At 37.1% G+C, this 12625-nt stretch overlaps 1 protein-coding gene and 1 non-coding gene across 3 annotated transcripts in view; one reads left to right on the plus strand and one right to left on the minus strand.

The window, feature by feature from the left end:
- Window positions 1-12625, minus strand: part of LOC145291271 (protein henna-like) — a 118871-nt gene that overhangs the window by 67099 nt on the left and 39147 nt on the right. Inside the window, exon 1 of one of the 2 annotated variants that reach the window (XM_080136896.1) lies at window positions 5055-5208. The exons of the other annotated variant lie outside the window; for it this stretch is intronic. Within the exon in view, the coding sequence (XP_079993022.1) occupies window positions 5055-5096 (42 nt within the window). The 5' untranslated portion in view covers window positions 5097-5208. Of the gene's footprint in view, window positions 1-5054; window positions 5209-12625 lie in introns of those variants that run through there. 2 annotated transcript variants of the gene reach the window in all.
- On the plus strand, window positions 6739-6811 carry Trnar-acg (transfer RNA arginine (anticodon ACG)). Its single transcript has one exon. It is a non-coding gene; the product is annotated as a tRNA-Arg (tRNA).

Genomic DNA, 12625 nt, shown 5'->3' on the forward strand with positions numbered 1-12625 from the left:
AACTTATGGTGATAATGCCACATCATATGATCTTGTAAAACGCCGGCATCGTGAATTCAAACATGACCGGAAGTCTGTGGAAACAGCTCCCAGACCTGGTCGCCCCCCTTCTGCCATTGATGAGGCATCTTTCCGTCAAGTTGAGGCTGCCATTTTGGAAGATCGGCGCATTACTATTCGCCAAATAGTCCAAGATGTTAAGATTAGTACAGGGTCTGTGGAAACTATCATTCATGACCATTTGCATATGCATAAGGTGTCTGCCAGATGGATTCCCAGGTTGCTCACACCATTCCAGAAGCGAGAACGCGTCGAGTGCTCGAAGATGAATTTGGAGATGTGCCAAGAAGATGAGTCAAAGTTTTTCAAAAGACTGATTACACAGGATGAAACCTAGGTCCATAACTATGATCCAGAGACCAAAGCCCAGTCAATGCAGTGGAAGCACTTGGACTCATCACCTCCAAAGGAGGCAAGGTCATGCTCACAGTCTTCTGGGACCAAGACGGAGTAGTGATGACAGATTTACTGGCAAAGGATACCACAATTACAGGAGCCTATCATGCTTCACTTTTGAGGAAATTAAGGGAAGCTATCAAAATCAAGAGGCGGGGCAAGATCAGCAAAGGTACCCTTCTCCTGCAGGACAACGCTCCGGTCCACAACTCGCATGTCGCCAGATCAGAAGCACGGGCGTGTGGTTATGAAATCCTTCCCCATCCTCCCTACTCTCCTGACCTTGCACCCTCTGACGTTCACCTCTTCCTAGCCATGAAGTTGTTTTTGAAAGGAAAGCGTTTCCCAGATGATGCAGCCTTGATTTCTGAAGTCACATCGTGGTTGGAGGACCAACCTGGGGTGTTCTACAAAAACGGTTTCCAGAGCTGCATCAAACGATGGGAGAAATGCATAACTCTGGGTGGTTTCTATGTAGAGAAAGACTAATAACCGTGCCAAGTTTCGTTGCTTTACTGCTATGCGAAGTGGGTCAGGGGCATTACTTATTGCACGCCCCTCTCTCTCTCTCTCTCTCTCTCTCTTTCTCTCTCTCTCTCGCTCTCTCTCTCTCTCTCTCTCTCTCTCTCTCTCTCTCTCTCTCTATATATATATATATATATATATATATATATATATATATATATATATATATATAACGGAAGAGCACCCGTCCTTGGAGTGGTAAAATTAATTCGCTGAATAAAACAATTTACCAATTTTATTCCTTCTTACGAAAATTAAAATCAAGATATAATGATATTCACTTTTATGGCTAGAAAGCTTATTTTCATTTGAGGAATAATTTTAAATTGATAATAGCCAATTGTAAAAAATTTTTTTTTCAAAAATCAGATATCTGCATTTTTGCAAAAGACATCCATCCTCTTTTAATCGTAATTGCATGAAACTAAGTTAAACAATACGTCATATTTGAACTTCTTGCGGCCTTGTTACATAATTCAAAATCACTTTGCTGACCAATTCCCCATTCAGTACTCTAAAAATATGGTAACCCTTACAGTAATCCCTTACGCTTCAATAACAATATACATAGTTTGGTGAAATCCAAAGAAAAAGAAAAACAAAACAAAAAAAACAAAAAAAACAAAAAAAACAAAAAAAAAAAACACATAAAAAATGAATAAATACATGTTTGTCATTGGTATCATTTAGATTCTTCATCTTGAGTGTTATTCTCACAACGTTTCGGCTGATGTAACCTCCGACCTTATTCAGGTGTATCTTTTTAAAGTAAAGAATCTTTTCCGTCAAATCTGGAACAAAACCTTTTTTTATTAATTCGCAGAGGTAACATACTTTCTTTCTGTCAACCATGACCTCGAAATGTGCAAGGACCCGTGGCGTAACGGATAAACTACTGAGTTATTTAGTTCTAAGTGACACCTTTCTAGAGGTTGAAGGTTCAATCTTTCAGTGCAAGTGATACAAAAAATATAATTACAAATTACTTAAGACTTCTACCCGGTCATGGCTGACGGGATGATAACATGCTACTCCCCCCCCCCCGTGAATTAAACGAATTCCATGCCTAAAAACTCCAGAGTTTGACGAGATATGCCCGGAGAAGGTTGGAGATTACATCGGCCGAAACGTTATGAGAATAACACTAAAGATGAGAATAGTAGTGTGAATATTACGTTTCTGAATTTTTTTAGATGAGGACTGATTATTCGTATTGTTTGGAATCTACGGATTACTGTTCTCATCTTCAATGCCATTTTTTATAACGTTTCGGTCGATGTAACCTCCGACCTTCTTTAGGTGTACCTTGTTGAACTCGAGAATTTTTCTGTCGAACTCGGGAATTTGGATGAGTCCGCAAGGACCGGTGGCGCAGTGGTTAGATTACTTGGAAAAATCAATTGTAAAAGCTGATATTCTCCTGAAAGTTTGAAGGTTCAATCCTCAATGTGGACGATCGAAAAATACAATTGCGAATTACTTAGGGCCTCTATCCAGTCATGGCTAACGGAACAAGAGCATGCTACCCCTGTGAAGTAAATAAAGAGTTCCGTTCAAAATTCGATCAAAATTCTCGAGTTCGACAGAAACATTCCCGAGTTCGACAAGATACTCTTGAAGAAGGTCGAAGGTTACATCGATCGAAACGTTGTGAAAATGACACTCAAGATGAGAACAGTAGTCCGAAGAATACAAATAATACGAGTATTCCGAATAATCCAAATAATGCAAATTCTTTATCCTCATCTAAAAAATTCAAAAACGCCTTGGCCTTCAGGCCAAGATCACAATGTAGTATATGTTCTGATGCTACGCTTCACCTTTTCTGTACTGAGTTAGTGGAGGATAAATCCTTCATAACTGAGACAATTTTTATGTTTGTTCCAATTTAGAGTTCATTTTTTGGGGAGCTGGATTTTTCCCACATTAAAAACCGACCTAATTCTGCCCTCGTGGGGAGGCAAGTAAATAGGAACACTTGTTCGCCATGTTGCGTCATTTTTTTTTCTTCGGCTTTTGAACTTTCATGCTCGGACAATTTCCTCGCGCATTCAATCACCGTTTTAGGAAAATTCAATTATTTTTTTAAAAAATATTCTTTCTCCAATAAATTCAAATTGTATTTTGGTTTTTGGTTTTTAGGATTTAGAAAGGAATTGTTTTCGTGCAATTTATATTCTTGTGTATTTATTTCAGTATATTTGGGTTTGTTTTACTATACACATAGATTTAAAAAAAGTTGTCAAAAACAAATAAACGTTATCAAAAGTAAGATAAGTTACTTTTCTACCTAACTGAATAAGTTTTTAGTTTTTTTTTTTAAATTTAATGTAAAATGTTTATTCGGTTCGAAAATCATGCAGTGTTTATCGATATATTTGAAAAAGTTAAATGGCGGCGAGTTTTCTCTTGTATACGTTAAGTTTGGGAAAATGAGGCCAAACTAAAAAATTATGCAAAATACTGTTAGAAACCCACCCAATATATGTTACCGTGACATAGGCAGACATGTATTGAGTGAGTTTCTAACAGTATTTTGTATAATTTTTTAGTTTGACCTCATTTTCTAAAACTTTAGGTATTCAGCAGAGACCTCATCGCCATTTGTCTTTTTCAAATATATCGATAAAACCCTGTATGATTTTCGAACCGAATAAACATGTTACATTATATAAAAATACTAAAAGCTTATTCAGTTAGGTAGAAAAGTAACTTATTTTGCCTTTGATAACATGCATTTGTTATATATTTGTTTTTGACAACTTTTTCACATCTATGTGTGCAGTAAAACAACACCGTATATATTTTAAACAATTTATTTAAGCAATGTGATTTTTTTTTTATTTGTTCGCCATCCACTAATGTTTAAGCAATTGTTACGGTGGTTTGTTCTCGGTTGGCGGAAGTTAGTATCCTGTGCAGTTCTAAGAGGTCTGCCTTCCCATGCTTTGCCTTCTCATAATTTCGGAAGGGATTAGTTTATTGCTAATCACACGAGGCGCCCCTACGGGGAAATTCCGATGGAGCTACCTAAGCAATTTTTTTTTTACAAGCCAGATTGTTCTTGTTCTAGAGAGCTGGTGTTTCAAATTCCACTTTCCCGAAGTTGCGTCACGATGATGACACAACAAAATGTCCTAAATTGTCGGACATGAGGGATATATAACGATCTTAACGTGAAGTGAAGTGTCTATGTTTTGGCGATTATGTATGATTTTCCGATTTTGCCACTCGGACTTAAGGTTAGTGAAACACTTTTTTTTGTTTGTTTAAATGTCCTAAAAGGTTACAATGATCCAGAAATGAAGATCATATGCGTTAAATTTACACATGAAACAATCCCACACGCTAAAAAAAAAAAAAAAAAAATTTTTTTTGTCTCTCCGAAGTTTTTCAAAGTGTTCACACGTAATCGGTTAATAAAAAAGTAGAATCTCATATTTGAGCGAAAGGATTGATTTAGTGGAGAGTGTTAATATAGAAATTTATACATTTCCCGCCCTGAAAGCAAACAATAAAAACATCTTTCCTATTCCGGTTCATTTAAGAAAAATAACGTAACGCCTTAGAATTAGAATTACTCCCCCCCCTCAAAAGCCGAAACAAAAGGCATTTAAAAAGTATCTAATTTTTTTATTTTATTTTTTTTTTTTTAGATGAGAATTGACAATTTTAATTATTTGGATTATCAGGACTACAGTTCTCATCTTAAATGTCGTCATCACAACATTTCGGCCGATGTAAACCCTCGACCTTCTTCAGATGTATCTTTTCGAACTTGATAAATTTTCTAGTCGAACTTTTTTCAAATATTTTATGTAGATTCCCGAGTTCGATCTAAAGATTCTCAAGTTCGGCTATTAGATTCCCAAATTAGAAAAATACAGGTCGGAGCTTACATCGGCCGAAACGTTATGAGTATAAAACAAGATGAAAATAGCAGTCCAAACAATTCATTTTTTTTTTACTTATTCTTTGAATAATACAAGTCAACATAAATATAAAATGAGGACCATATTTCTGGTAATATTTACTTCGCATGCTGCAAGGGGAAGGTATGAACCCATACTTACGAGGTCAGAAATTCCATTGCTTGTATCGATCAATGCGTCCATTTCAAGCAGAACTTCAGAAACTGTTTCCAAATCCTGTATATTTGTTTTATTTGCGATCGCTTGTCTTAATGAAAAATAACTTTCAAACTGAAAAACTTTCCCTCGTATACGATTCTTAATCGATCAATAAAATGACACGCCCACCGCGGAATCGGTTTTCATTGGTTAACATAACCACACCTCCTTCTCCGCCCCTTATGACTATGACACACATCGAGAACCACTTCGCAGACTGACCTATTTTTGTATTTGTTTTGTATTTGTTTTCCAGTTTTCATCTACACACGTAAGCAAAAAGAAGAAGAAAAAGTGGCGTTATTTAGTTTCTACTTATTTGTTACATATCTTCTGAACATCTTCGTTTTTAACAATTTTCTCGCTTGAAGATATTGAATTTTACTCATTTTCACTCCAAGCAACGCATATTGCCACTTGGACATAAGCGGCTACTTTTTAGGATCTTGCCTAGCAGGGGACTGGGTGGGAGTTGAGCAGCGAGATATTTGTTCTCGGTACTTTTAAAATTTTGCAGGATAGTGCAGTCAAAGAAGCAGTAAACAGGAAGAGAATTCCAAAGTCCAGCAGTCCGAGAGAAGGAACTATTAGAGTAGACGGTCTCCTGGTATCTAGGGGCTTCAACTATGAAGAGGTGAGATTTTGCTGCATGTTCTGCTATTCAAGAGTATGTACGCCGAAGGAGCACAAATGCTGTGAGTTCATCAGAGCACATTCCACTACAGTACTTGTAAAACAGACACAAGGTTGCGACATTGCGGCGATGGGACAGCGATTGAAGATTAGTCGATAGTGAGAGACCTATTAGATTTGAGACTTTTTTTTTTTTTTAAACCCTATCTTTTTTTTAATTACCTTTTCACTCAAACAAGGCACAGTGTCACTTTGATGTAGGGACTACTATCAGGGACATGTTGCAAAGAGGATATGTAGGGAGTTGAGCAGCAAGATGTTTGTTCACATTACACTTGCACTTCTGCATATCAGTAAAGTTGGGGAAGCCGAATCCCGGAAGGGAGTTCCAAAGTCTAACAGTTCTGAGAAGGAAACCGTTAGAAGACTTCCTTACATCTAGGGATCTCTGCTGTGGAGGGGTGGGACTTTGCTGCTTGTCGGGTTTGACGGGGGTATTTACGTCGAGGGGTTACAAGGGTTTGTAGTTCGTCTGAGCATCCACCATTATCAGGGATGAAATTTATGAAGGTACATCTGCATTAATATCATTGTGTTTAGACGTATGACCAACTTTTTTTTTAATTGTCTAGGATTTGATTATCTATTCAATACTATTAGCAAAATTCTAAATGTTTGTTTGTTTATTTATTTATTTATTTATTTATTTATGTGTGTGTGTGTGTGTGCGCGCGCGCGTGTGTGTGTGCGTACCAATAAAAGTTTCGAATGGATGCACCGAATTGAAAAATTCTTTTTTGTCCCTGAAAGGTGTAAGTTCCTAGATTGTCCCTATCTATATATGGTTTGTAACGAACAACACCGAGTCACACAAAAAGCCCAAAATAAAGGTTTTTAGGCTGTTTCGCTTTGGTCGAAAAAGTTACCTGCCCATGTCAACGGAATTTAGCACTGTATGTATACCATCGTGATAACATCTTTCGGCATACGGACAGGACTTGTGGCGCAATGGATAACGCGTCTGACTACGGATCAGAAGATTCCAGGTTCGAATCCTGGCAAGTTCGTAATAATTTTAATCATCATTTTATCCAACGTTTACTTATTATCCTTACCCTTAGTTAGGGTATTTTTGTTTTTCAGTGATTTTGTTTTGTGCATATGAGAATTTCCCATACTCCGAGTTCACAGAATAAGCGGTGATGGTAAAATGATGTTGAGTGTACTCGATATTGAGTGTACTCGATTTTGTGTTTGACTCGGCGTTGAGTGTGTCAACGCGGCGCAGATGCTAGTGTTAAATAGTCGTCTAGAAATATCATTTAGGATTAAATTTTTTTGAGAAACACGTTATGCCATACATTGTCAAAAGTCTTGTATATATCAAGGTTTGGCTTCTCTTGTCTTATCCAGTACAGAATATATGTTTTCAAGGATGACGGTTAAAATATCTGCAGGACAATGGGCTTGCCTAAATCCATACTGCTTGCCAGAAAGATGGCCGACGAGTGTTTGATTGATTAAAAGCTCTAAGATTTTAACGAAGATGTTTAGAAGACTGATGGGACGATAATTGAGCGGGTCAGTTCTTTCGCCAGAATTCTTGAATACAGGCACAACAGTCAATTTCCAAGTTACCAAGAACGCAAGATTCAGCTAAGCATTTATTGATGATTTTGGAGAGGACAGGGGCTAGCTCATCGGAGCATTTCTTAATTAGTATGGTAGAGATAAGTTTAGGCCCACACGCCTAAAGATACTTTTTTCGGATATTACGGACACGATAAGAGAGCTTAAACTCTAGCTTCTGTCCGCAAAGGCAAATTTGGGAGCGAATGATTTGCATGTTCTAAGGTGGAGTTGCAGTTGGACCGTCGAGCAAGCAGGTGAGATTTCTCGGTTGCCGTGCAAGTGACCTCAAGTTTGTTAGTGGAGGAATTGTTGAGTGTCCATTATTCATCACACCATTATAAATTTTCCAGAAATCACGAGATCCTATTTTCTGCAACTCGATACATTAACTAGTCACTTTAGTATGCCTTCTCCTAACTGCTATTTCACTCTTACAGTTATTTCTAGCTTCTATAAACTGTTGCATATTTGTACTTGACGTGGAATCGTCGGAATGCACGCTGCCTCTATGCAGAGGCAGTTACACAAGTTGGAGTGAATCTCTAGGTAGAGTGGGGATTGCTATAACACTTCAGTGAAGGAACATGAGCTTCAATGCCTGTTTTGCGCCATTCAGTTGCCCCATTTGTACACTGTTCAGCAGACAGAGAAAAGATATTAATCCATGTGACATCTTTGATGTGTTATCTGACGGTTTCCCAGTCAGTCTTTTCGAAGCATCTTGTTATTTTGAGCAACAGCTCCTCGGCTTGGGGTGGAGAACTTAGGATGACCGGCGTTCCCGAGTGGACTACGAGCATTTGTTACACAATTCACGGGTACTGTGGTAAGGGATGGGTCTAAATATGAAGCTTACTGATGTTCATGGTCTAGGAGACAGGTCGGGAACGTGATTGCCTGTATTGGGGAATGCGATACAAATAAGCTATGTGTGCTACTATCAGATGCATTTGTGTAACTCTAGAAACTACTCTGGTGGACAATACAATCCTCAAATACATATACTTAAGCGTTAGTAGCCAGGCTCAATGTTGCTTAACTTCGGTGATCTGATGAAAACCGATATGTCAACGTGACTATGCCGTTCGCACGCACGCACGCACGCGCACGCACACACACACACACACACACACACACACACACACATATATATATATATATATATTCCAAAATAAGCCCAGCCTTGACAGTCGTTTTAAATTCCTTTTTAACGCACATCTTATCCTCTTCTTATAATATTATTTTAACTCATTCTCTTTTTTCTTGCACCCATTTGTGAATCATTCCACGGATTTCTGCATTTTGGGTTACTTTAGACCATCTTCCATTAACGCGATTCTTTGGATTTTACTTGTGGAAATGGAAATTTAACCAACTTTTTTGGATTTTACCGTTATTGGATATTTTACCCTTCACCAAACCATCCATCCACGTAAAATCACTTTTTTCTTCACCCTATTCCCTCTACTTCACTATTTTGTTTTCAAGTAAGATCTATGACTTACTTGTAATTTCATCAAATACTTTTGCAAGCAAAATCCGATCCCGCATTTTGCTAAATCCTAACCTCTGATGAGAAGGAAAGTATTTCTTCGAAACTCCGCGAATTAAGAACTATCCACTTATTTTGTGCTTCCTTTTTAAAATTAAATATGTTTTTAACTCTTTTTCCAAGTGTTTTTTAACATGTTTTATTAACTACTTATTCTGATATATATATATATATATATATATATATATATATATATATATATATATATGAAGGGAAAGAAAACCTGCGACGTTTTTTAGAAAATTCTCAACGTTCCGTCTCTCTTTTCGAGAGACTTCCTCAGAAGAATAATAAGGATGATTGAGAAAAATAAAATATCCCAAAGATAAGACTATTTTTCTTCAATCATCTTTATCATTCTCCTGAGGAAGTCCCCCGAAAATGAGGACGAAACTTTGAGAATTTTCTAAAAAAAAAGGCCGCATGTTTTCTTGTCCTTTTTTCCATAATGTTATAATATCATACCTGCTTATATATATATATATATATATATATATATATATATATATATATATATATATATATATATATATATATTTTAGAAGGGAAAAAGAGAAAAAAGAAAAATAATTCAAATTAGGCGAAACTACAGATAGTAAATTAGTAATAAAAACATTAAAACGATACAGAACAAATCAATCAATAAGTTGGATGCACAGGAAGAACAACCCTGACGATGGCCAATCGAGACCGAAAACGTTCGGTAAACTAGGGGACTTTATAAGAACGTTGGATCCCACAACAAAAATACTTGTACGAAAACAAGAAAAATTCGAAAGAAAGATCATAAAAAGAAGAACGAAGATCCTCTTCAATAAAATATGCGCGAATATATATATATATATATATATATATATATATATGTGTGTGTGTGTGTGTGTGTGTGTGTATTTATATATATATATGTATCGTTATAGATGATGATGATGATGATGATGATGATGCGAAAATAAAAGCCCTGTCATAACGGTTGATGACGTTGATTACATATCAGCTCTCAGTGATATTCTTCTAGATGTTGAAGGGCAAATCCTTACGACAGGCTATAATAACTAAGAATAGTATAGAAGTAAACACATGTAACCGACCAGGACTGACAGGACGAGAACAATCTACCTCTGTTGAATAGATAAAGAGTTCAGTTTGAGGTTTCACACAGGCTCTCGATTTCGATGTAAAGATCTCAAAGTTCGAAAAGATTTACCTAAAGAATGTTCGAGGTTACATCGGCCGAAACGTTGTAAAAATAACATCCCAGATAAGAATAGTCGTCAGAATTATCTACATGATACAAATAAATAAAAAAAATGCACGTTTGGAAGTCAAACACGCCCGACGAAGGGAATACTTCCTGAAATATATAGCATTACGGATATGCCATCTGACCACTTAACGTAAGTAAGAACATAGCAACATATTACATGTAGAATGGTATATAAAATATATATTTATGTAGTATATATATACACACACACACACACACACATACACACACACACATATATATATATATATATATATATATAGCAAAAAATAATTATATATATATATATATATATAACATTTGAATAATACTTGGCGCAGTGCAATTATTATTAATTGTTGAGGGATATTTTTTTTGTTTCAACATATATTATTAATCAAGAAAAAGTGTGATAACGAACAGAAACTAAAGTATACTTCTAAAATATTTTTCTCCTTAGCTCTAATTCAATGTTTAAAAAACACAAATTAAGCAAAAGGGCGGGGGGTAAATAAAAGGTGGAATAGAAAAAAAACTCTATTAAGACGTCCTTCGGCCGACACTTTTCAAAATGAACGTTGGCAATGGGGAGAACAACATCGTTTAAAAACGTGGTCAAAAGGCCATAAATTACTAACGAGGATAGAAAGAAAATTAGTATGAGGGAAAAGAGAAAAAGAAAACGATCTCATCAAACACCCATAAGTTCCAGATTATTGCTATATTCCTTCTGTTTACACATAGACGGTTGGTGCAAATTAATAGACTTCGCCTCGAGTGGATTTTTGAGCGTGCTCTGTAAGATAGAGAAAGTTTAATCCGTATACCCTCCAGTGCAGATCTGACACTGCAATACATGTTCACCGATGGCCGACTTATGAGCCTTTACACGCCCGGATGTTCGGCATGTTGGGAAATTTTAATCTCCAAGCTCTGAATGGTATTCCCCATGTTGTTAGTCTCACACTGACAGTCTTGCATCAATCGAAATGAATGGCTCTCGTCTAGGGGAGGCTCCATGTTTTGACAAGCTTCTAGATCTGACCTTTACTCTTGATCTGAAATGGAACACGTACTTCAAATCCGTTGCCAAGGTCGCTGGAAAAATGGTGAGATCATTCTACCGCTCCAGTAGGTATCTCACTGCTGATGCAATCATCTCCCTGTATTAGAGTCAAGTACGTCTAAGAATGGAGTACTCTTGCCACAGCTGGGCAGAAGCTGCTAGAAATAATTATCCTGCCTTGACAGAGTTCAAAATAGACTTCATAGCCTAATAGGGGATGCCTTTTTCTCTTCCCTACAACCCTTTTCTCATAGAAGAGACGTTGCGAGCGTGTCTCTATTTTATCGCTATTTTTATAGCAGGTGCTTGTCTAAGCTCCAATCTATGGTCCCTCCTCGGAAAACTTTCACGAAAAACATTCGTCTAGCTGAAACCACTATCGATAATTTTCCGCACTCTTTATCTGTGCCTAAACCTAAACGTAACATAACCTAATACCATGGAAAAAGCTTCTTTCTTAGAATTGCATGCCTATGGAACTCTCTTTCGTTTCCCTGCTTTCCAACTGACTACAATATGGTCGTCTTCAAGTCCAACATAAACAAGTTCTTGATGAGCCGTTCGCCTTAAGTAATCCAATTTACCACATTTCAACTACTAACGATTACTACGATATTGCCCCATTGACCACTGTACATTCATTAATCCTTATCCTTGAGTGGCCCTGTGGCCTTGGTAAGTGGTGATTACTCCTTTATAAAAAAGACAAAAAAAAAAACGATAAACCACCATATTTTTTTTTATATGGGGATCACCACTTATCAAGGCCTGGAAGCCACTCTGGGATAAGGGCTATTTTGTGTACAATAATCAATGAGATAATATCGTATTAATAGTTGGTATTGGAGATTTAATAAAGTGTCTTACTTAAGGGGGCGATTAATCAGGAAATTGTTTATGTTGAACTTGAAGACATCCAAGTTGTAGCCAGGTGGGAAACACGTAAACGAAAGAGAATTCCACAGGCGTGCACTTCTAAGAAAAAAGCTATGTTCATGGAATCTACGTTTTGATTTAGGCACAGATAAAGAGTGGGGGAAATTACTGACAGTGTTTTTAGCTAGACGGGTGTTTATCATGGAGGATTGACGAGGGGGCACCAGAGATTGGAGCTCGGACGAGCACTTGCCATGGAAATAACGATAAAACAAAGACAGGCTAGCAACGTATCTTTTGTGGGAGAGAGGTTGCAAGGAAGAGAAGAGAGCATCCCCCACTAAGCCACGAAGTCTATTTTGTACTTTGTCAAGGCAGGATAGGCTGTTTTTTGAAGCTCCAGCCCAGATGTAGAAGCAGAACTCCATCTTTGGATGTACTTGGCTTTTATACAAATAGAGAATATCTTCTGGAGCGGTAGAAGGATCCCACCATTTTCCCAGCGGCCCGGG

Source organism: Euprymna scolopes, chromosome 12 (genome assembly GCF_053919585.1).
Source record: "Euprymna scolopes isolate OS-2025 chromosome 12, ASM5391958v1, whole genome shotgun sequence".
In the NCBI taxonomy this organism is placed as follows: domain Eukaryota; kingdom Metazoa; phylum Mollusca; class Cephalopoda; order Sepiida; family Sepiolidae; genus Euprymna; species Euprymna scolopes.